Below are 26,125 nucleotides of genomic sequence, written 5' to 3' on the forward strand. Positions count from 1 at the left end.
TTCTGCGTATATCTTGGCACATTTCATGTAAGTCATCTGGAATATAGCTCCTGAAAAGTGGAATTGCTGTTTTCTTGATTTAAATAAATGTTGTGAACAAGTGGTTGGTTGGCCGTGGTCTCAGTTGGACTTACTGACCTCAGGGTCCTTCATCCTCTGGTGAAAGCACAAAGATGGGACTGCGGTGGAAGTCAGACAGCCCCTCCAGGCAAATCCGGTGTAGTTATAAACACTGGTACAAATGTCCCTGCCTTCATGGAACATTTGTGCACTCACTGCCCAGCGGGCTCTAGAGACACATAGGCAAACAATGACAGTGCTGCTGACCGGAGCTGGGAGAGGGAGGTGTAGATAAAGCACTGTGGATTCACAGCAGCCCAAGTGACCTCTTTATACCTGGCCGGCAGTTGAAGGGGATAGGCCTTGGAGAGCATTCTAGAACTTTACTAGTTAGCAAAGGGAGAGAAATGGAGGGCTTCCTTGAAGGGGGGATGTTGAGGCAGTGGCACATGTCAGCCCGTGGATGAGCTGTGCTGGCCTCCGTGGAAGGGAGTGTGAGCATTGAGCTCAGCTGAGCCAAGATGCCAGATGACAGAGCAGGGCTCTTGCCAGCCACTGACCCGGATAATAAGAGGGCACTTGGCAGGCAGCCTCCTGAATGTTGTGCCACGCGGCCATTCGTGGATCAGGATCTATTCAGTTGCCTAGTATGATTCTTTTGTCATCACGTGCTGCTCCAAAGCCTATGAAACATTCCAATGGAGAGTCCAAATATTCTATTTACTATTTGTTTTACATACATAACTCCCTGTGCACCTTTGGGTTCCCTTGCAAATAATAATCTTGAAAGTAAAGATTAGGAGTGAACTTTAAAAAATTGCTGTGGAACCTGTTTGTCAGTCTGTGGACCTCTTTTCACAGTAGTGTTTGTAAATGACTAAGATAAAATCCATAGGATTAAAAAGGAAAACAATTATACTGAAATACAGTTTTCAAAATGTGCAAAAACATAAGCAATATGTAGTCTTCATTGATGTATTAATAGTAAGATCCAACAGTAGGTCTACAAGTTATCATAATTTTGAAATAGGGATGAATGTAAATTATATTTCAAGATAACTGCAGTGACTGTGATGTGCAGTGAAAATATCTGTCCCTGTGATGGGAAATAAATAAAATTCACACATGCTGCTAATACCAGTGTGGTTCATTGTCTATACCCACAGTGGAAAGAAAGGCCACATTTCAGGAAGAGGCCAATAAAAATAAAGATATAATCTTCTTCCCATCCGTGTTTAACTCCCCTGAATTCTGTCCATGAACTCCAGTTAAGAACCTCTGCTTTTAGGTAAGAAGAAGGAGTTGTGGAGATGATAACCCCCTTTTGCATCAAAGAAATTCATAAATACCTGGGCTTCCCCTTCTTTATTCTGATAGGGATGAGAAGGGAAACTATACTAAAAGTGAGTCAAAATTTGAAAATCATTTTGACTACCTGTAATACAGATCTTTTCCTTCTTCCTAAGGAGAGATGTAGAATTTTCTGTCATTCTCTAAATCTCCCTGTACAGTGACCATATTTTTGGTACTGATTTTAAAACTGACAAACTCTGGATCTGTTTATAGCATTCCCCCCTCCCCAGAATTGTCTAAGAATACGCAAGACAGATAGACCCAGATGAGGGTCTCTAGGATTTTTCTAGACCTTCATCACAGTTCCTAATATGTGTGTTCTTGCATGCACCCACATTCCCTCTCTCCTGTCTCCCTTTCCTCTTCTTCCCTTCCTGCCTCCCCCCTTAACTATAAAAGTTAGGGGTCTGAGAGGTCCATTTGTCAGCAGCAAAGTTTGAGAGTGCCTTTCAAAATAGATACGTTAGAGGGAGCACATTGGATAAGAAGGAAGAAATCTTGTTTATGTTCAACAAATAACTTATATTTAGAACACATTCCTTCAGTTTTTCCTTTGAAATTCTGTATTCTCATTTCACTTGAATGACTCGGCATGGGGCATTTAAAAGAAGATCAAACAAAACTCTATAAATATGTCGAGTTCTTTTGGGCATTTTGCCCAAATCAGCCTTGCTGGAGCAGTGAAAAGCAATGTGCTTTACGGATCAGATTTTCTCCTCTGAACATCCAGACTGCCTCCCCAGAGAGTTGGTGGCCTGGGCTGGGGGAGTCAGGCCAGGGACAGAGGAACACTTTAGAGAAGTGACCCCTGGGCATGTTCTGCTGTGGGTCAAGTCATTTGGATTAAGGGTCATGCTGCAAGACCCACACCATCCCCTGGGACCAGCCTACGGAGAGGGGAAAACCAGAACGTTGTTTGTACTCATGGCCGACTTTTGTTTTTCAGTGTGGTTCCTTTATCTCACTCTGATGGGAAGGGAAGCCTGGCGAAAGAATACTGGTCAGACTGGTATAAATAATTAACAAAGCTGCCTTTTAACATATTTATGAACATAAAGACAAATGGAAAAAGGGAGGGAGTCACAGGGCAGCAAGCCTTTCAGTAAAGTAGGTCTGTCCCCATAATTCCAATTTTGTATGTGAAAAAAGTGGGCAAAGAGCCATGAAGTAGGCCACATGTGATGGTCATGGTGCCAGGTCCACTGGCTCATCTGTTTGTGTTGTGAGGCCTGGGATGCTGTTGTCCGTGTGCTTAATGCTCCAGTGTGGACCACATGTCCGTGAGCTGTGCAGTCAGAGTTTGTGTGTCCATTCACACAGCCAATTCCTACCTCATTTTAATAAGATGGTTGAGGTGGAGGACATCATGTTGGAGGAGCTCTTCATGCCCATGGTACCAACGTTATAGATGTGGCTTCTGAGGGAATATCAGATGACATTGTTAATGTTGAAAATATCCATATGCTGCTTCTCTTTGCGGAAACTCACTTTATGGAATGGATGGCCCCTTTCTGTAGCAATTTTGAACCTTTTTTAAAAAAAATCTATGGCACACATAAAGTAATCACTAAAATTCTGTGGCACACCAAAAATATATTTTTTGCCGATCTGACACACAAAAATATGTATAATGTTGATTCATTCACACCAGACAGTTATTGTTGTGTTGGCTGTTGTCATTTTTTAATTTGATAATCTACAGGAAAAGAGGTCAGTGCCCCTGACTAAATAGTCAGGTGTTGCATGTTTTAAAAATTCTTGCAGCACACCGGTTGAAAATTGCTAACTTTCTCTATTATGCTGGTAGTAGGAACTTGATTTTTTTGGTTGTATGTTAATTGACTGACTTTAAGACTGCTTTAAGTGGCTTCTCTAAAGATGGCATTAGACTGGAGTTTCTAGGACTGAGGAAGGACCACATCAGGAGTTTGTGTCCCTTCCTCTGTTTCTAGATATGCAGCACTTGGGCTCACAGATGAATCGAGAGTGGACATTTGTCATAAAGTGGCATCCATATAATCATCGTGAGGCACTTGTGGGTGTTAGCAAATGAGCCGCATCTGTTGACAAAGGTGTGCCTGAAAGGCGTCAGAGCTGAGGGAGTGGAGACAAACATGTAAATTGACACTCAGATCATCGGAATACAGTGGGATGTGAGCAGTGCTAGAGGAAACCAGTGGTTGTTCGGGGAACCCAGAGAAGGGGCCCCCGTGGCTGGGCATGCGTGCATGTTCGAGTGAGTGAGTGAGTGAATGAGAGTGAGCCCAAATGGACACACCGCCAGGAGAGAGAGATGGCTGCTTGGGCAGTGTGGTCTGAAGAGTCAGGCCAGAGAAAATGACCTTTGGCTGGTGACTGAGGGGATATTGTGGGGCTCCTTGGGGTTCTTTAACAGTGTCTGATCAGAATAATTAATGTGGGCTACAAGTGTGGACCTGTTTCTCTGGGCTCACAACTCCTGCTGGCTTTATGGACCAGCCACAACCAGTTCAGAGCCCCCTTGTCACTTTTGCCTGTGACCACCAACTTTGTGCCTGATTCATTTGGTGTTTATTTATTTAACTGGAGAATAAGAACTAACTTGACTATTACTGTCATCAAAACGTGATCAGAAGGGTGTTTCATAATACAAGATAATTATTTTAATAGGTGGCTATGATGTTTTTTAAAAAATAGTGTGTTTCATGCCCTTTGTGAAAACAAATTGATGTGCAGAAACACTTAAATGAGTCTCTCTTTACACTCTCCCAACCCCTTTTCCAAAAATACCGCTGTTACATTGGGGTATATTCTTCCATATCATTTTCTGTGCATATGCAATTGTGTTTGGGCACACATACCCTTTCTCTCATTCACTCAGCTGTATTAGGTCCTTGCATATTAGTTGAACATTGAATGGGTCTAGTTATACATTGATAAACATTTGTTGAATGCATACTTTGTACTAGATTTCTGGGACCATATTGTACATATGTGACTTGGTCTTTTAACTTAATGCAGTAATTTTCAACTGGTGTGCTGCAAGAATTCTTAAAACATGCAATACCTGAATTTAGTCAGGAGCACTGACCTCTTTGACCTTTGATTGTTAAATAAAAAAAAAAGACAACAGCCAACACAACAATAGCTGTCCAGTGTGAATGAATCAAAGTTATACTTATTTTTTGTCAGATCAGCCAAAAATATATTTTTGGTGTGCCACAGAATTTTAGTGATTAGTTTGTGTGTGCCATAGATGAAAAAGGTTGAAAATCGCTGACTTAAGGTACGGTGGACACCTTTTATATGTCCGTATACACAGAGCTGCTTGCTGTGTTTAAAAGCTGTTTAGTTTCCTACGTGATTCAAGTAGCCCTTCCCTCTCAGCGGACATGCAGGATGTTTCCTGTGTAGATCTTTGTGCATGTATGCATTGGCTATGGGAAATGGTGCTTTCCTGAACATTCTTATACATATAGTTTTGCCTGCTTAAAACAAATCTTTTCTGTCTTTTTAAAAAAATCCTCTCCCAAGGACATTTTTTCATTGGTTCTAGAGGGAGAAGAAGGGAGAGAAAAAGAGAGAGAAACATTGATGTTAGAAATAGGGATTGGTTGCCTTCTCATACACGCCCAACCGAGGATTGAACCTGCAACCTCGGTGTGTGCCCTGACTGGGAATCGAACCCAGGACCTCTTGTCCTATGGGATGATGCTCTAACCAACTGAGCCACACCGGCCAAGGCTTCTGTCTTTTAAAATGTTTAAATTTAAAATCAAGTATACGTAATTTCACTCTGCCCTACCATTTGCTATGGATAATTGCCAGTGGACCATAAACTTGGAAGACAAAAGCTCTAAGGCATATATTATTTAGTATCACAGATGCTTCAGGCTGCAGCATTGGTTGAATGAGGCACCTTCAACACAGTGGCAAGACTACAGGGGCCACCACCTTTCCTTCCCTATAGCTGCAGCAATTCAAGGTGGCATTGGCTTTTTTTTTCTTTAAGTTGTGGTTAAGATACACATGAGGTAAGATTGACCATTTTAACCATTTTGGCATTGGCTTTTAAGCACACATTGGTGGGTGCCCTGTGTAACACCAGGTTGAGGCTTTAACTCTTTCCCTCCACCTTTCCTGTCCTTCCCCGGTGCCCCTCTGACTGTCTGCAAGTTTGTGTTCACAAAACCCATGACCCACAGACAGAGTGTGGAATAGGTGCTCATTAGCTCATGCATCCATCTTTTTACATCCAAAACAAGGAAGAGAGGGACATTGGTTCCCAAAGGGGGCAACAGACACAATTCAGCTGCAGATGACACTGGATAGCTGCCTCTCCTTCCCCGAATATATGATTCCTTCCACTGTGTTTTTCAGACTTTCTCTGTTTTTCATTGTCATCTGTCAGGTCATCTGCTGCTTCTAGGCTCCTTCCCTTACACACTCCTGCACACCCCTGATACCAGCACTTCTCCCTAGATCCCTGCCCTCATAACAGCGTGTCCCTTCACTGCCCCCAAACCTCCTCTGCTTCCTTATTGCCCATAAAATAAAGTCCTCATCTTTAGCATGACATCCAAAGTCCCCCTGAAATGTCCTCCTAATCTGCCTTCCTGGTTTTATCTTGGGCTGGTGGAAGAAGAGGGCTGCAGACCACAGCTTCTTCAACTCATATGCCTTGGGCAAGTTATCCGACCTTTCTGTGCCCATCCATAAAGGTGGGGCCAGTGCCCCTAACCTGGTGTGAGGACTTGAGGGGCTAGCATGTAACATGTCTAGCATGGTTCTTGGCATGTAGCAGACACTAAATCAAGGTCTGTTTTCATCATCTCCAACAAGGTTCAGTTGATTTTCCTTCTGTGACTTTCTACTTTACTTGCCTCCTTCCCTACCCGCCCCCCTCCATGGCTCAGAGGTTCTAATAAATGGTTCCCTACTAGTTCTACATTTTCTCCTATATCCTGGTGGGACTCTGGAGCAAATGAGCATTGGTGTAGCTATATCCCCTTTTCAGATAAACCTTGCCTTTGAAGTAGCAGGCGAATGGATTTACTGTTTTCTGCCATGCACAGATATTCATACACTCATCCCTAGGCTCATCTGCAGGGGACAAACAGTGCAGGTTAATGAGATACTGTACATTTCCACTGCAGCAGTCCAGCCATGACCAGGAGGGGATGGTAAAGAAAGACCCACAAGCTCCTTTTTTTTTCCTGACATGCCATCATCTCTGAAGGGTCCTAGACTTTCTTGAGTTACATTATATTGCAATAGATTAATGAGTGGGAATTGTTCCAAGAAAGGTATGGTACTGGGCTCACAAGATGAGTAATTCAGCACTCAGAATCCATTGGATGTCCCAAGTACAGTAGGTGATTGTCCTTATTTAGGTAGTTAAGTTTGTATGGTGTTCCCATCCTGAATAGGAAACCTGGCCCCTTGTGTAAGTTTTCAACTCAAGAACAGCTTCTTCAAGAAGCCAGAATGCCTGCTGCTCAGTAACTTGGGAAGTTGTTGTACCCCTATCAGTTTTTTTTAAAAGATTTTATTTATTTATTTTTAGAGAGGGAAGGGAGGGAGGGAGGGAGGGAGGGAGAGAGAGAGAGAGAGAGAGAGAGAGAGAGAGAGAGAGAGAGAGAGAGAGAGAGAGAGAGAGAGGCATCAATTTATGGTTGCTGGGGGCCGTGGTCTGCAACCCAGGCATGTGCCCTGACTGGGAATCGAACCTGCGACACTTTGGTTTTGCAGCCTGCGCTCAATCCACTGAGCTATGCCAGACAGGGCCCCCTATCAGTTTTTGCTGATAAAACATAGAGGAGACCACTGACTTTTCCACCTGCTAACTCCCAGGAACACATTTCCAGAGCTAGAGACTGCTTAGTCCTCATATTCCACAAGTCCGTGAAATAAAAAGGAGTATGGCAGCATTTATCTGGGTCATGCATTAGGGTAATATTGACAAATAAGTATGACTTTCCCCCTTTTGGTGGAAGAAGTTGAATATAGGACCCGTGTAGTATGGTCCTCAAAAAGTCCCATTTATTTGTGGACAGCGGATCTGTCAAGATGGTTCTTAACCTCAGCAGTATGTTAGAATCACCTGGGGAGCTCTTAAATCCAAGTGTCCAGGCCTCATCCCAGATCAATGACATTAGAGTATCTAGGGGTGAGGCCCATATATCTGCATTTTTATTCCCCCCCATTTTTATTTGGAAACATTTCAAATATATAGAAAAGTTGTAACAAGAGTACAATGTACATCCATTATGTCCTTTTATAACCTTTTTTTAAACCCTGAATCCAATTAAAGATTGCATTGTATTTCGTTGTTGTATCTCTTTACTGTTTTTAAATCCAGAACACTTCCCTAGTCTTTTAAAAAGCTTATGTGATATTGACTTAAACAAGAAATTTTAAAAACGAGGTCAGTTTTTGTAGACTGTCCCTCACTTTGGATTTGTATGATTGCTTCCTCATGGTCAGATTTAGGCTAAATGTTTTGAGCTGGAACATTCTGTAGGTGATTAAGTCCTTCTCAGCACATCACGTAAGGAGGCACCTGATGTCAATTTGTCCCATCATCAGTGACCCGAAATTTAATTCTGTGTCTGCCGGCTTTCTTCATTCTAAGGGGCCATTTTCCTCTTGTAATTAATAAATAATCTGTAGGGAGGTGTTTTGAGACTCTAACTATCCTTTTCACTCAGTAGTTTAGAAACCATTGATTCTTGCTAGAATCAACTATTGCTGTGATGGTTATAAAATGTTGATTGTCTGTTTCTATTATTTCTATATTTATTAGGTTGACATTGTTTTATAAAGAAGAGCTTACCCTTCTTACCCCATACCTAACTATCTAATCATATCCATCTATCCATCTAGCTGTCAACCTAGCTACCTATTGAACATGTCAATATGAATTGATGCTCATGAATTTTTTGAAATGAATAAATTATAATACATTCCCCTGTACATGCTGTTACTGTTCCAAATTTGGCCTGTGGAAGCCCCATCAGGCTGATCCCAGTGTCCTTTTGGAATTACCCCTCGCCCTGGCTGGCGTAGCTCAGTGGACTGAGCATGGGCTGCGAACCAACATGTTGCAGGTTCGATTCCCAGTCAGTCCACATACCTGGGTTGCAAGCCATGGCCCCCAGCAACCACACATTGATGTTTCTCTCTCTCTCTTTCTCCCTCCCTTCCCTCTCTAAAGATAAATAAATAAAATCTTAAAAAAAAGAAAACTTTGCTTTAAAAAAAAAGAAAAAGAAATTACCCCTCAAGGGTTTGAGCACTTCATTAATTTTGGCAGAACCACTTTGTATTCTCTTTGCCTCAGCCCTGGAAGAAGCCCTTTTTTCTATGGAGACAGCTCCTGAGAAATGCTATGTAGAAGGCCATCGGTATTTTTATGAAAGCTCCCCAGGTGATTTCAATGTGCAGCCAAGATTGAGAGCCACTGGTTAGACTCCTCCAAAGGAAGACCCCTTGTTCCCACAAGGCACTTTCCAGTTGTCACCATTGGCATCTCTTGTTACCTCTAATAAGTGGCACTGATTCATTGTTGAGGCTTAGATTTTCATGGGGAGTGCCATGTGGGGACTCACGTTTACATACAGGTCCCTGGCCCCAACCACAGAGAGTGCAGTTCCGAGGTCTGCCCTGCACGTCAGCATTCTGACACAGGTGGTCCCCAGGCCATGTCTGGAGAAAATGCCCAAAGTGACCTGAGAATTAGAGTCTTCTCCTGATTTTCCTCTTTGGTTTTATCAGTGCTTTCTGCAATGTAGAAAGATGTCACGATACTGCCATGTTCCCTAAGCATGTGGTAAAGATCCAGTGGATTAATGTAGTGGGTTCCTTGAAAATACCAAATGATTGAAATGCTTGTAGTTGTACTTTTATTCTGTCATGGGGAGTGGGTGTGGGATGTAAAAAAAAAAACAAAACAGGACTGTGTGAGTGTTGGAAGTTACCCATTGACCCAAAGACTTGTTTCAACCACTACACTATTTGGTGTTATATTTTTATGGTCATCGAATGAATTGGCCTAGTAAACTTTTCACATGTTATAAGACCCCTCAGAAGGCTCTAAAATATAGATGTGTGTGCTGTTTCTGAGGCTGAGTCATGTCACCCATTTCAGTTTCTGCTATTTCCTTTTCAGAGAATGCACATATACTACATTTCCTCCCCATCCAACCAGCTTTATTTCATTAAAAAAATGAGCCCCAGTTCCCAGCAGCTAGCTGTAAGGAAACACTCCTGATTTGTGGGTTCTCACTTCCTGGTTTCACATTTTAATGATGTGCCATTTTAGCTCAGCTAGTCCCTTCTGCAAGCTCAAGACCTACAGCCAAGAATTCTTCTTAAGAATGGTCAGACTTGGGAGGCAGTGCCTCTGGAGTTGCACCTCCTGACTTGAAATCTGAGGCCCTCCACTTTCTAGCCATAAGACCTCTGGTAAAGTACTTAGTCCCTATGTGCCCCTCAGTCTTCTTGTCTGTTAAAGGGGGTCAGTAATCTACCCCAGAGGTTCAGTGTAATGATTTACATGGGGTAATGCATGCAAGGTGCTTAGTAGTCTCTGGCACACAGTAAGTGCTCAATAAATGTTAGCTGTTACTATTTTAGTAAACGAAGCGGGTCATGAATAAAAGGTGGTTATGAGGACTAGTGAGGGAGTTGAGGGTCTGCCTGTGTTCCTACAGATGAATACATACTCATACATGTATATTCTGTGACTATCATACAACATGGCAATAAAGTAGAGACATATCAAGTATGCTTGGGAGGTCTGTCTTATTCATACTATTTTGGTAAGCCATGCCACAAATACATTTGCATGTATGTCCATAAAATTTGTGTCCCTTACTTTCAATTATATGTAAGGAGTTAAGTGGTTGTACATAGAAAACACATAAAGGACCGTGGCAATGGCCATGACAGGAAGGAAGAAAAACATGTGCTCTCTTCTTTCTATATAATTCTAATATAGAGTTATATTATTGGCCATAATCAGCAAATATATTTATTTTTTAAAGAAAACTTTCTTTCAAGAGTCAGTTTATTCCATAGGGAAAAAAGCCCACTGAAATGTGTTAAAACTTGAGTTCATGTGGACTGGGCTCTGGGTGTGAGGTAATAGCTCCAACTAAGGGACTCCAGACCATGGCCTTGGGAAAGTCACATTTTTTCCCTCCAGTTTTATTCCAGGTACGGAGAACAGATGACATTGTTGTCATCTCTTTTCGAGATGGTTAAGACTGGCTAGTAAACCTCAATGAAATGCCAGTGGAGGGAAAAATGGCAAATGACATCTTTAAGCTTCTTTAAATTGAAGGTAGATGGAGGCAACCGAAATGCAGTGTCTCCACATCAGTGCCCCGCCCCCCAACCTGGAGTGGGCTTTAGGTTGGGCAGAACTGGCAAACAAGGTTGAAGCAGTGATGTGCAGAAGTCGAGGCCTGAAAGAACAGCGGTCCGGGGGTTTGGCAGTTACGTGTGATGAGAAAGCCCTGGTGAGGACCTGAGGCTGTGCCATGCAGTGCTGCAGGAAGCAGTTAAGTGCAGATCGCAGAGAATTTGGGACAAGATGTGAGCTGAAATGGCTCATCCAGCATTGAAGGGAGAGCTCTGAACTCAGGCCGAGGAGATACTGCCACTTACTAGCTTGGTAACCTCGGGTAAGTCACAGCCCCAATGTCCGCATGTGCAGAATGAGTGCTCATTCTGGCTCCTTTTTCTTTTTAAACTCATGTAGTTGGCAGCATGTGATAAGGGTGATGGCTATCAGAAGTGCTTTAGAGAAGATTATAAGCTCTCCCAGTACCAGAGGGAATAACTGGTTCTGCTCGAGGTCAGGTCAGGTGACCTTTACCACAGCAACGTCTGCATACCACCCCCTGTAAGGCCTCACTTTTCTTAATCCTGTGTGTTGGCCAAGTGCCTTTAGGACTTTATGCCACCAATTGAATAATCTTCGTAGAGGTTTTGTAAGAATTATTGACTAGCCTGGCAGAGTAAATGTTTCATTTTTCCTAATACTAGATAGGACTTTATAGAAGTTTGATACAGAGATTTGGTTGTACAGAAACCTGAGTATTCTGTTCCACGTCTGGAATCTGATGGGTTAGTCTTTTCTTAAAGAATACATCACCCTCTCCTTTGCCATCTGTGTAGTGTTGGGTCAGATACTACTTTTTATAGAGGGTTTTGAACTTAGTCACAATCAGCTAACACTAGGTCTGTACCAGGTCTTTAGATGTTAAATCAGTTTGGTCAAGACTTTGGGGACTTCTGTGGTTGTGAGTGTCGGGTTTCAGACATTTGTCTTTGTTTGTTTTGTGTTCAGATTTGTATCTGTGGAGTTTGCTTTTAACATCACATCTAGCAAATAAAGCTCTTAAAGATCTACACTAGAACTTCACCTTAAGGGGTGCAGACAGGGGCAGACAAGTTATCAGGTGCTGGTTATGAGTGCCAAGATCACCTTGTAGTCTCGACTTTCTTAACTAGAGTGAGAACTCTGCATCCTTTCTGATGCAGAGTGCTTGATTGGTCTTCCATTGTGTTGAAAGTTGTGGACTAGTGGTGGAGTTCTTTGCACTGGGGTGCTACACTTCCTGACTCGCCACCTGGGAAAAGCCAGTTGGGGTGGGCCCTCTGTCCCTGGGAGAGCCAGGGCCTCGTCAAGTCACCCTACTCTGCCTGCTGACAACGCAGTTATCAGCTGGGAATTGGCTTGAGAGCTCAGCTTTTGTTCTCATCAGGATCAGGAGGCTTGCGATTTTGTACAAAGGGGTGGAATGTATTCTTGTCGTCACCAAAGATGTGCTTAGACAAGATAGTGATTCTAAACTTCTGCCCACTTCCCTCTGTTCAACTCTGTTCTTCCTTAGTGAGGTTCAGGCAGAGAAAAGTAGAACAGAGAGAACTAGGCCACCGGCTTTGAAAAATATTGATCAGTGAGAACATCAGATGTAGCAGACCTTCCTCTTTGTATGATATCCTGCTGGGTGGGGCCTTAATGTGGCCTGTGATCACTCCTGTGGGGACTTGCTTTCTCAGGGCAAAGATTAGAAAAGAAAAAAAAAATCCCTGTAGTCAGTGTCCAAAAATAATGTAAGCGTTTCTAAATGTTTCCTTGAAGTTGATGATCCCTTTGGTTTTCTAGGCCATGTGGTGGCAGGAAGGAATGATGTGAGGTGGTCAGCCTTGAGCGACAAACTTCTGAGCAATGCAGCTCTCAGCTCCTTGTTCCTGGTCTCCTGTGCCCGGCTCGGGCCTCCACTGCTGTCTCTCTGTCTCCTCCCCCTGCCCACCACCACCCATGCCACATGCATGTTCTTTCTCCCCGAGATGCGCGTGTGTGCTGTGGATAATTGTGTCAGTACTTGAAGCAGCTCTAAGTCAGGGAGGGCCTCCTAGCTGGGCTGCACTTGGTGAGAGAGATGCTATAACCTTGAGTGTCTTCTGGTCATGAAGTGTGGTCCTGGCTTTTATCTTGATTTGCCTGGCTTGGTTCTGTGTAAGCAGCCAGGGATCCTGCTAATGGATCCCCTGGGAACAGAGTGAAGCGGACAGAAGTGGATTTGTTGAACCCCTGTGGGGCGTTTGAAATGGTACCAAGAGCAGACTGAAATCTAATCAGTCTTTGCTTATCAGGCCTGAGTTCCAGCATGTTGAAAGGGTGATGATTAGTGAGAAAAAGGCCAGGACAGTTTATCTTTTCCCTTGCACATTGGGGAAAAATTTCCTCTGCCTTGCTAGCATTAGAAGCAGACCATTCTTTTTACTCTACCACATCATATCAGCTTTCATTAAAAATCAACAGCAGCAAATACAAAGCCCCATCCGTGGAAAACTGTTTAAGGCAACACTGTGCTCCAGCGCTTCGGGGTGGGGTTTTTCCTTTTGCACCAACGGATCTGTTTCTCATATCCATGCCTTTCTGACCCAGCAGCTTTTAAAAGACCAAGAAGCATTGCTCTGCTTTCTACTGCCTCTCTCTGAGAGCCCAGGGCTGCCGTGCCTCTAGCCATGTCCCAGAAAGCGTATTTCAGACGAGTCAGCTTAATTTGCCTGCATGCCTAGGAAGCCTCTCTTTAAAATCTGATTTTGAGAGAAGAGCCGTATCTAAATATTTTGCTTTTCCCATTTAGGCGAGCGTCGGAGGCGCCGGTGCCAGGTGGCATTCAGCTACCTGCCCCAGAATGACGACGAGCTGGAGCTGAAAGTTGGTGACATCATTGAGGTGGTAGGAGAGGTAAGTGTGTCAGGCCGGCGGGTGTGGTAGCCTTGTGGAGGATTGTCAGAACCTACCCACGGCTGGTTGGCCTTCCTGTGGTGGTGGATGTTAAAACTCAAAGAGACCTTAGAAGCCATCTAGTTAAGTTCTTCTCAGGAAAAAAACGGTTTCCAGAGAGCAATGCCATAAAGCTGGCTGGGGGGCCATTTAAAACCATCGTCTTTCTAACACAGCATGCTAGGAGCCTCTGAAATTCCAACCCAGTGCCACAGCTTTTCTGCTCTGCTTCAATTACTAGTAGACTCTGGATATCCAGATGTGCTCCTGATCCATCTCTAGAGGATGGATTCTGTATTCATTGTGGGGGACTGTATGGATTCAGAAGGAAGGAAAAGAAGTGACATTCATAGAAGACCTAGTGTGTGCCAGGTGTGACAAGGGTCTTTACTAACTGGCCCCTTGGTTCATCATACCCACTTTCTGTTCTAGATGAGGAATGAAGCTCAAGAGACTCTAGAAGAGGCAGGGCTGAGGGTTGAAGCCAGGTCCACCTGGCTACAGACCTTGTACTTCCCACCGCACCACTGTCCCTTATTCCTGCTCGGTCCTGGCTACTCAGGGAAGCCCTGCAGGTGAAGCGTCCCACCAGGCTGTGGCGTGGGCTTCTCAGGCTCCACTCCCTTGGGCCTGGGGTGGGGCCTGGGCTTCGGACTTAGAACCTGACCATTCATTCTGATTCAACACATGTTATCTGTGTATAGAAATAGTTTTCTGATTGCTTTGGTTTCCTGAATACCATTGGACCTTACAGAAACACACGCTTTACAAAAAAGGAAGCTAGCAGTCAAGGAGGAGATTAGATGAGGGTAGGGCTGATGCTAGCAGCCAGATTTCCTGACTCTCATATAAACATAAGGTGAGCATGTGTCAAAGCTTTATTTAACTCATTAATGAGGAGATCTGTAAGATGGTAAGGCTGGCTCAAAGAGAACTGTGAAAGAGCGAAGTATTTATAATCACTGAAAGAGAAAATACTTGATTAAGATTGCTAAGTTAGATGCAAAACTACATAGTGTCCAACAGGGCAATAAAGCTGTAACCTCTGAGGTCATCATTTTTTAGGAGATAAATCACTTACATCTCTGCTGGTCAAAATTAATTTTCATTGCCATGTGATAAGAATCATTTACATTGCTTTCAGTTTTCTACCAGTCAACATCCCCACTAAAAGTTGTAAACTAACCTCATGAATAGTAAATAGTGTGTCAAACAAGATATGTGTTCCTGGAGAATTCATTAATAGGGTTTCCAGTGTGGCACTGGGAAGAAATGCAGTAACCCTTTGCCTATTTCCAACTTTTGGATAATAATATTTGTATTAATATGTCATTCATTCATTTTTTTAATCTCTGCTGCCAAGCAGGACACACAGGAGATTTGTTGAAAGTTGAACAAATGAAAAATAGGCAACAGAGTAGAACACTTATTTCAGTAGTAGAAAAATAAATTTCTTAAGACTGAAACCATAGCCCTGGCTGGTATGGCTCAGTACACTGAGTGCTGACCTGTGAACCAAAGTGGTTGCCAGTTTGATTCCCAGTCAGAGCCCATGCCTGGGTTGCGGGCCAGGTCCCTAGTTGGGGGCATCACACTGATGTTTCTCTCCCTCTCTTTCGCCCTCCCTTCTCCTTTCTCTAAAAGCAAAACAAGTAAAATCTTAAAAAAAAAAAGACTGGAAACCATGGAAGAAATTTCAGAGGACAAAACAGTGTGACTAATTTAAAAAAAAAAAGAAGAGTCAAAATTTTGGTATGATTTAAAGTGAATTTAGCTAAACAAAGAGAACAACAAACAGGAAAAAAATTTGCAATAAAGGAAACTTATTATATTTGTAGCATCTGAAAACATATTAGGAAGCTGCTATAACAGTGATAAATGATAGATAGATCTGCCATAAACACAATCCCCAAAGGGGAAATTAAAATCTTAATGCTGAGAAAGTATTCCATCCTGCTATTAATTACATAGATACAAGTGAACACAATAATGGGTTCCTGCTTTTGAAATTCTAAGAAAATATTTAGTGGTCAGACTCTTGGCAATGCTCAGAAGTGGTGACTTTGTATATTTTTATGAAGCTATTTATTTAGCAAGGTATGTCAAGAGCTATAAAAATCTGAATTAATACACTTTGACCCAGTAATCTCACTCCTAGGAATTGATCCATAGAAAATGGTTAACAGGAAAAAAAAAAGGGAAACGTGTTCATTGCAGCAGTGCATGTGATACTGACAAATAATCAAGAAAGTGAATAGCTATGTAAACTGTTATATTATTCAGCTAAAAGATTGTGAAGCCATTAGGATGATAAACACAGAGGCCTTTACATTTGTATTTATGACAATACTGTGCTCTGTAATTATCTGTTATAGTCTGCTAACCTGCAAGCTCTTTAACAACAGGGATCTGGTTTTCATCTTTATATTCATGGTACCTGGAATAATGCCTAAAACCTGATACATACCTTAGTAAAGGCTTGATGAATACAGTAAATTAATAAATGGACACATGAAATGATGTTTTGCAAAATAAATGAACAGCGTAGAACACACAATTGCAAATACTAGGATATAGTCATGTCAAATATATCTCCATGCACGTGACCAACGACTGAAAGGGGACAAGAATTGAAAATCATTCTGTCATAGATGATTTTTCCTTTAATGTTATAATAATGGTTTCCGAAATAGAAATCAAGATAAGGAAAATTATTAATAAGTGTCTGGGACATATTGCCCACTCCCACCTACCCGCTGGCTGTAGGGAAGTGAGCAGGGATGGCTAAAGAAGGGGTTCGGGGCTGCGTTTCTTCACCTAGATGACCTAGAACATCATCATCGCCTACAGTCCCAGTCCTCTTTCCACTCACCGCCAGTTCAGGGCTAGGCTTCGTTCTGGGCTTTCTTCAAGTAGGAAAAAGGAAAAATAGCAATGTGGCCTATGCTATTCATGTAAAACAAAACATAAAAGTTGGCCTTTTAATCCATATTTTAAAAATTACATCATCAGAAATGAATTCCCCTATTGTTCCGAAATATTGTAGGTTTTGGGCCATTCTCACTGTATAATATAAAGTTTGCCCTTTCCGCTGATAAAGGGTTTTGTATAAATGTCAATGGGTAGCCATTTCCTAACTCCACTGAAAAGTAAAAACAAAATAAACAAAAATCCCAAATGCACAAAACCCCTTAAATCTCAGGGACTGATTGAGGTAAGACCATAGCAATAGCTTTGCAATACTGTAAAATCAATGAATTTATTTGGTCAATAAAATTATATTGTGTAAGTGTGTGTGTATGTGTATGTATATGTATATATACACATATATATATTTAATATATTCTTATTGTTGATGAATAGGTTGATTCTTCTGTATTGCAAAGCTATACACACATGCAAATGCAGATGCCATGAAACAACTGCAGTATGTGAATCGAAGGTCCTATAGTCGCCACCCCTAATCTCTCCGTTGTCTTGTCCATGCCTAATTTAGAATTTTTTAACCTTCAAATCATTACCATTATCCCTTCACACCACTAACTCCGTCTTCACACGTACATATGTTTGAGCCATTTACCAAATTGTGCAACAAGAACATAAGGCTTAAGCACGTTTGGGTAGACACAGCCCTGACCCTCGCTGGGCAGGAATTGACTACCAGCCTTGAGTGCTCAGCCTGGATGGGCCCCTGCAGCGTGGCTTAGAGGAGGAATGGAGAGCACGGGGCCACCCAGGGATAGTGGAGTTGGCAAGGTGAAGTTGCTTAAGAAAACCCTCACCATGCTTCTGCCCTCTGGCTGGAGAGCCGTGAGTGCTTCTGCTCTCATCGCTAAATTCATCAATGTGAACCTAAAAGAACTGGGCTGCCAGTTCAAAAGGAAAAATAGCAGGCTGAATTCCTGGGTAGATATTATTAGAGAGATTGTTTGTAAATACATACTTGTGTCATTTTGTCCAGACTGGAGCAGACTGATACATGCAGGTGAAGTTCTGATGATAAGAACAGATACGGTGTATGGACAATATTACCAGGAGAAATGGCATTTGAGGGCCTCTGAAGTTTCAAAACTGGCTTGTTGGACTATTGTTTTTGAAAAAGTCGATGAAGCCCCTTTGTTTTCCCGTCTGTGTCATGGGAATTGACACAGCCTGGGAATTGAGCCACTTCTCCTTTTGTGTTGGATGAACTTGCTCTCAACCAGCCTGTAGTCATGACCCAAGGGATGTTCAGAGTTTCTTGCTTTTATTTGTGGGGTTTTTTTTTTTTGGTGGTTTGTTCCTGAGATAATTTCTCATTGGTCCCTAGTCAGGCTGGCTGGAGACCAGTGGCTTCAGTTTCAGACTTAAAGCCTAACTTGGCCTTGTAGTTTGCAAAGAAGTAACTTGCACTTCCAAGAAACTTACGCATCTTCCTTGCACCCATAGCAGGAGATTTGGTTCTCTTATCTAGAGCTAAATGGGCTGCTGAAATCCTTCAAAATTTGAACTCATCAGATAGACTTTGTCAGTTAGGATGGATAGTGATGATATTGTGATTTATAATAAGAAGTCTATATTTGTCTTTGCCTGGTGGTTCTGGCACAGTGCCCCTAAAATCCTTGGAATTTCCTAAGAGCTTGATCAAGTTGTCTTTTGCTATGTTAATGATGACTTTTGGACACACCCAAAGATGAGGGTGGGCTGTCAATACAGTCAATTATGTGATTAGAGGGTCAGAACCCGCCCCCTCCCCAGTCAACCCATAGTCTGGTGTAATCAGGGAGGGTAAGATACACAGCTAAGAATGTAAATTAATAACCCAAGGTATTAATTGAGTGGTAAATGATGGCATTCACAAATGAGAGAGATTTAAAAACAAAGGGTCTCAGTGAGGGTAAAGAAGATGCTTCCTAGAACAGGTGGTATTTCATCAGAGCATGTGGAAGGTGAGAAGTACTTGGATGAATTGAGGAAGCACAGGCTTCATTGTGTAAGGTGCTGGGCTAGCCTAGAGGAAGGACAGGCTGTTGGTATAGCCTTGCTCCAAAGTTGAGTATGACCTGTGAATTTTCAAGGGCAAGTGTGGAGTATACAGAGCAGGAGATGGCAGATACAATCAAATTCAGTTGAGATGAAAGTTATAGTGTTGTCTACACTGAACTTTTAAAGGAATATTCCATTTAAAGGTTTCTTACGTATGGGTGTTCTAAGATCAACACATCCCCATAGATAGTTTTCTCACCTGGGAATAGTGATTGGACAAAACTTCAGGATCTTGATTCATCAGAAAGGTTATCTTGCTGGCTTGATTTTACTATTAGCTTATATTTTCAAGCTGGAATGACAGTGAGGCCTTAGCATAGAGTCATTAGGAATTTGGGGACCTATAGATTAGCCTGTAGCAGTTTTGAAGGACAGGACTTTCAAGCACTGCTGAGGATGTCTATAAAAGCTCTTACCACAAATCGTTCCCACTATGAAAAAAAAAAATCATGGATGTTGCCCTGTCTCATTGGGCAAAGTTTGCTTAAGTCTTAAATAGAAATTGTATGTGTTTTCCTGCTCTGGCTGGTGTGGCTCAGTGGCTTGAGTGCAGGCCTGCAAACCAAAGCGTCGTTGGTTCGATTCCCAGTCAGGACACGTGCCTGGGCTGCATGCAGGCCAGGACCCCAGTAGAGGGTGCAGGAGAGGCAGCCACACATTGATGTTTCTCTCCTCTTTCTCCCTCCCTTCCCTTTTCTCTAAACATAAATAAATACAATTAAAAAAAAAGAAATTTATATGTTTTCCTAAATCATTTCCCTTTAAATTACACATTTACCTTTTGATGGGCCCCTCTCATGCAGAATAGGCTTATTCTCAGAACAACGAGGCAAAGGAAGAAAAACCAATATCCTGTGTGTATGGACTGTTCTGGCCTTGCCAGAAAAAGATAATCAGACAGTGAACTACACAGGAATTGGGGGAAAATATTGGCCCAGGCATTTAGGGCCTATATAATACTTGTTTATATTTGGCACAACCAGCTTTTCATGCTCCCAAATCAATAAGGACAGTTATTCAAAGCAACTGAAATGGAAAATAATGTACATGTTTATGCCTTCAGGAAGTGGTTCCCTTAAAAACATATATATGTATGTACGTACGTATATATACACATACATACATATATAATATATATAGTTTTGTTTTACTAATTCCACTAATAGAAAAAGATGTTTTCTAGGAGCAATTTGTTCTTTCTGCAGCGATTATTACAAAGATAAACTATGTCTTAGCACATTTGCATGAGTTCTAGAAAAGGCAAGATTACCTTAAGACTTCTCTAGTATTTTAAATTTTCAAAATTCTTTTCCTTCTCACAGGTAAGGTAAAGGGCCACTATTGCAATTCTCATTTAATTATTTCTGAATCAATTTTATTGAGATAATTGACATATAATATTGTATTTGAAGTGTACAGCATAATGATTTCATACATGTATATATTGCAAAATGATTACCACAGTGAGTTTAGCTAACATCTGTCATCACACCTAGTTACAATTTTTTTTATGATGAGAAGTTTTAAGATCTACTCTCTTAGCAGCTTTCAAGTATACAATACAGTATTGTTAACTATTGTCACCATGCTGCTCATTACATCTTCAGGATTTATTTATCTTATAACTGGAAGTTTGTACCTTTTGGTCATCTTCATCCATTTTATTCCACCTCTGGCAACCACCAGTCTGTTCACTCAATGAGTTTAGTTTTTTTTTTTTTAATTCCACATGTGTGAGCATAGACAGTGTTCATCTTCCTGTGACTTATTTCACTTAGCACAATGCCCTGAAGAAACTAGAAAAGAAGAACAAACATAGTGTAAAGGTAGTGGAAGGAAGAAAATAGAGATCAGAACAGAAATAAATGAAACAGAGACTAAAGAGACAATAGCAAAGATCGATGAAACCAACAGCCGGATTTTTTGAAAAAAATAAATAAAATTGACACATCTTTAGCTAGACTCACCAAGAAAAAGAAGAGAGAGGACTCAAAGTCAGAAACAAAAGAGGAGAGGTTAAAACCAATACCACAGAAATATAAAGGATCTTAGGACACTGCTATAAACAATTATACACTAACAAATCAGACAACCTGGAAAAAATGGATAAATTCCTAGAAACATCCAACCTACCAAGTCTGAATATGTTTTGAGGAAAATTTTAGTAATGATAAGGTGTGGTTCTTTCCTTAAAGCTTGACCTGTCCCTTCCTTTCTGGGAAGAATGGTAGAACAGCTCTTGGAACAATGAAGCTGACTTCATTTACCTGTGTGCCTCTTTCTCCCCCATGCTTCCCTCACATGCACCCCTCCAGTGTGCTTCTGACCAAGGTTTGGGTATTCAAGGGCTAATTGGATGTAAAAAGCTATAGTATAACAGCCCTTAAATGGATTTTTCTGTCTTGTTACTTTTCTGTCTAAAGTCTACCTGAGGTAGACTTTAAACTTGGTAAGTGTTGTGCCCCTTCTCTACAGTAGACAGGCAAAACTGCAACAATGGTAAGTTGAAGATGGAACCGTTCTGAGTACCTAGGTACCCCAGGCAGCACGCTTGTCTTTGCATTCACAAGTCCTCTTTGATGCCTTAGTAATGTGATAATGTTTGTAAGATTGGGTCGGGGTAGAGGTGTTGAAATGCATTCAGATACTTCCCCAACTTCCAACAGGGCTAAGAGCTACAGACTACCTCCTTGGGCCCTGAACCCACTTAGATGCTGGTGATTGTGAAGACATGGGAATTGCAGGGCACTCAGACACAAACTAAGTGATTTTGCGGTGTCTTTCTCAAATGCCACCATGTGTAAGCCACCCTGCTCCCACCTCCAGGCCAAAGGTGGGGTTCTCTCTTGGGACACAGTCATGGCCTCCAGAGCGGGCTGGGTTGGTCACTGAGGGACATTGTGGGGGTGGGGCTTATTCTCAGCCTAGAGCCAAGGCCTGTAGAAGACTTTTGAGGAGTGTGTCTTGGAGGAGGAGAACGTGGGTATCTGCCCCCTGTCATCACTTTCTTTGGGGCAGAAATTGTAAGCCCTTGGTAACATCCATAATTTCCATTTTATTTGAGAGGGATATATTTCTCTTTTAAATATAGGGACATAAACATAAGCAGCCTTTCTTTCTAAGCAGGGGTGTACAGGCTCTGTATGCTCATTTCTTTGTTGCAGAGGCTTCTCAGTCAATCTGTCTTGAGGTCCTAGGGCAGTGCAGGAAAAGTCTCATTAAATATTGGCTGGGTTACACAGACTGAGGCTTGGCAGTACCTATAGTCAGGATCCCTTGGTCCCTTTTGCTCCTCACAGGGAGGAACAATCTTTTGTGAAGGAATCGGAGTTTTGTAGGCCCCCATAGAGGATTTTCCCCAATGATTTTCTGCTGTTCATTCATTCATTCAGTGTGCAAGGTACTGTGCTTTACTCTTTGAATGAATGAATGAGTAAATAAATGAATGCGATCATTGTGGGCTTCAGTGTCCTCATCTTTATACAAGAATATCCCCTGTAGAATCACTGTAGAATATCACTAAAGAGGGATAGTGTGAGAGTGAGGATCGTTTTTCTCATATCTCCAGCCTGAATCTCACAATCAAAGTAGCAGGCTACAGGCAGAAATAGTACTGAACAGCTCTCAATGGTACTGGGGCCAGACCTCCCTGCCAGTGGTGCCTGCAGTGGGAAGTGTTCCCCCCGAGGGGATGAGCAGTGGTTTTATTATCTGCCCTTCCACTTCACTGCGTGGCTAATGATAGATCTCTGCTGGTTCCCTGGTGGCCACTGCTCTCAGACTGTGCTGTGACAGTGATACAGGCATCTAGGGGTGTGGTGAGGTGAAGATACTCCTGTTTTCCCAGCAGACAGCCCACCGATCCCGCGTATCAGGAACACTTCCTTCAGGGATCTCGGGCTGGAGCCGCTTATAACTGGGAACAGGAACGTTTTAGATACTGTCAAACTGAATCAAATGGACTTGGCCCAGCTGCCCTGTGCTGTTGGAGATGATTCCAGGGACTGCTCATTTGTGGTCCATGCCCTTGGTTTTTCCCTTCTGTCCTGTGGTTACAGGAGAAGGAAGGTCATTTTATGGTTCCTTATTCAGGACAAGCACAAAGGACTCCATGCTACAAATCCTGTGACTATTTATATTCAGTCTCATGGTGAATCTTCCTAACCATCCTAATCCTATAAAAAGCTCCTTGAAAGCATAATACGTATCAGTTGAGTTGGCATAGAAACATGGATTGATTTCAACTAAAATGCAGTTAAATGCCACAATTTAGTATTGAATAGTCATTGGGACCATTGCGCATGGCTGCTGTTGTCTGGGTTCTTTCCGGAAAATTCTGTGACCATGCAGATACTATCACCTCTCTGCGAGTCTGTATTCCACGAGTTCCCTAACAAATGCTCTGAGCACCATGTTGATCGTCTGCATTCCACAGGCTCTGTCAGCCTCCCCGTTTCCTGAAAGTCTCACACCCCCTCCTCGACTTGTATCTTTTTTTAACACGGTAGTTAACTTTATTTTTTAATTCAATTTTTTTATTGTTGTTGAAGTACAGTTGTCTCCATTCCCCCCGCACCATTCTCCGCCATCCCGCCGACCCCCACCTCCCACCCTCAATCTTACTCTAAGAGGCCGAACTTAATTTTTATTTCTTTCTTTTTCCTCAGAGCCTTCCTTCAGCACCCCAGATCTCAGTGGCCTTGACTTTGGGTAACAAGTTTGATTTGTGCCTAGTCATGGCATTTTCTCATCTATTTCCCTCGCATTGCTAGTGCTTAGTCAGACACCCCCACTCCCCTCTTTATAAACCATGTGCCCTTTCTACCTTGGTGGAATATCAACTTCTTGAGGGGAAAAAAGGGACATGTCCTGTATGGTTCTGTGTCCCTAGCCCCTAGTGTAGAATCATAATACATCCAGCTCTAACACCAATCAAGTGAATTAATTCTCCTCATCATACAGATAGGAAGCCAGGGTTCAGTTTGGTGGGCAATTTGAGTAACATCATACACCTGCTAAGTTTCAGAATAGGATGTGAACTGGGATTTTTACTCAATATTCTTCTTCTTTTTAAATTATTTTAGCTTTTACCTTATATTTATTGATTTGAGTAGGTAATGTATACCTAATGTATGCCTAACAAAACAAAATTCTGCAGGCTCTAGGTTTCTTTCTGTTCTACTACATCACTGGTAATTTAATGCCTGCTTGTTCTCAAAATGCCCCATTAGTTTCTTCCAAGCAGCTGGCTTGCTGCTATTCCTACTTTGGGTGTTCTTGGGATGACTTTTTTTTAACCCTCCTCTTGCTTGTCCAATGAATTGGTCGCTAAAGACCAGCTCACACCTCAAAGGGCTTTCAAATCTGCACCTGACTTCTCCATTCTCACTGCTCCCCCAGGTCGAGCCTTGCCTCCCCCGCCCAGAGGACTGCAGTCTGGCTGCCCTGCCTACCCCCCTTCCCCCGTTTCAGTTCATCTCAGGGAGATCGAGAGCCCTTCAGAAGCCTGCAGGGAGTCCTCCCACCTTAGCTCAGGGATTCTGAACTGTTTTTGTTACACTGTCTAGTTTAGGCAGTCTGGGAAGCCATTCTCAGTTTTTAAATAGTGGTTTTAAATGCATAAAATAAAACACAGAATATTGTAAAGAGAACCATTTATATTGAAGTATCTATCAAACTGTTTTAAAAGCAAATTTTGATACCATAATCTCCATGTAATTCCTTATCATATATAATATAATTCCTCATTAATACATTAAATAACAAGATCTCCCAGTATGTATGATAATGGCCACCACCTCCAGGTAACAATGTACACAAATGATATCTTGAGATATTCATTACATCTATGATGTGACATGAGAACATCCGTGATTTGTTTGTTGATGACTCACAAGTCCTTCTACTGTCACTGTGGTGTGTCACCTACCTTTGTAATCAAAGGAAATGCCAAACGTCAGTTTGAGGTTAGTGAAAATAATTCTTTTCCACTTGCGTTTATGGCCCCCTTCCTGAGTCTGAATCTCAAGGCTCTATGAGGCCTGCTTTCTGGTTCCCCATTAAAGTGTAAGCTATAGGTCCTTTGGCTCCGCCGGTGGGGGCTCTGCACTTTGCACCACACAGTTGGGAGAGGAAACTGGAAAGCATTGCGTCTAACCTGACCCCTGCCTTTCTGTTTGTCTGTATCTATGCAGGTGGAAGAAGGATGGTGGGAAGGTGTTCTGAATGGAAAGACTGGGATGTTTCCCTCCAACTTCATCAAGGAGCTGTCGGGGGAGTCGGATGATCTCAGCATTTCCCAGGATGAGCAGCTCTCCAAGTCAAGTAAGGATGTCGCCGCTTGACCACCCAGGGAAGGGGTGCGGGCACCAGTGGGCACTGCTCCTGCATCCCCTCTGCTCTGTAGCCCATGACAAGCAGCTTTGACAAAAGCTCACAAGCATAGTTGGGTTATGCTGCCTTAACCCACACAGTTTAGTGGATGTAACCTGCCCACCTTTACGTGTGTGCAGAGGCATGCTCTGTACATCTCTGTATAGGTGGCTGCCAACCTTCATGTTGTGGTAATAACTGCCTCATGGGTGGCCCGTGTTGCTGTGCCTTCATGTATTCCCAAAGTGTCGCTCACTGCAAGTTTATAATTATTTTTGAATGAAGCAAATGGGAATGCTGTCTTTCTCAGCATCCCTTGAAGAACTTGGAGAAGAATGGCACAAACATACACATATTGTTGGTGGGGAGAAGTGCTGTATTCGGGATGAGTGCATGCCAGGTCCCTTAGAAGTATGACAAGACAGCTGAGAGCCTAGCCCCACGGTGGGTGAGCAAGCATGTCCCTCTGTGATGGCGACAACGACCTCCAGGTCTTTTTTTCTCCAGGGCCCGAAGCTCTTCTCCCTCCAGTTTCTCCGCTGCCCTTTCCAGCTCACGGAGCAAAAGGTCAGGACCGGGAAGCTTTGTTCTCCCAGTCGCTAACCCAGCTTCCTGTGTGAGCGTCTATGTATCTCTTGTGCTGTCTTGAGCCGAGGTCGTGGGCATGAATGTCATAAGAGGCTTGACTGTGTCATAGTGGTGAGGCACTGCCTGGTGTTGCAGACTTCCCTTCCTCACAAGAGGAGGACAGCTCCATCCTGTCAAGAAGTAATTCTTAATCAGCTTTGTTCTCCACTTGGAAAAATTCGACTTGAGTAGTGTTCTCAAATTAGTTGCGTTTCTTTTACTTAACCACCAGCATGTTTGGACAGGTTGCCAAACTGTAGGTAAAGCCATTTCCAGAGGAGTGTTCAGGCGACCTCCTTCACTTGGTGTCTCAGCAACTCTGACTTATGCAGCTCGTCACCCTAGAAGCAGCAGTGCTGGTTGATTGGCTCAGAGGCTTCAGCTACACCCTTTCCCTAT

The 26,125-nt window shown here is 42.6% G+C and overlaps 1 protein-coding gene across 4 annotated transcripts in view; it reads left to right on the forward strand.

The window, feature by feature from the left end:
• Positions 1-26,125, forward strand: part of SH3KBP1 (SH3 domain containing kinase binding protein 1) — a 317,304-nt gene that overhangs the window by 145,791 nt on the left and 145,388 nt on the right. For all 4 annotated transcript variants that reach the window (XM_045856034.1, XM_045856037.1, XM_045856036.1 and 1 more), the window contains 2 exons: positions 13,560-13,663; positions 24,922-25,051. In XM_045856034.1, the coding sequence (XP_045711990.1) occupies positions 13,560-13,663; positions 24,922-25,051 (234 nt within the window). The remainder of the gene's footprint in view (positions 1-13,559; positions 13,664-24,921; positions 25,052-26,125) is intronic.

Source organism: Phyllostomus hastatus, unplaced genomic scaffold, assembly GCF_019186645.2.
Source record: "Phyllostomus hastatus isolate PE091 unplaced genomic scaffold, TTU_PhHast_1.1 phas_scaffold_12, whole genome shotgun sequence".
Classification (NCBI taxonomy): Eukaryota; Metazoa; Chordata; class Mammalia; order Chiroptera; family Phyllostomidae; genus Phyllostomus; species Phyllostomus hastatus.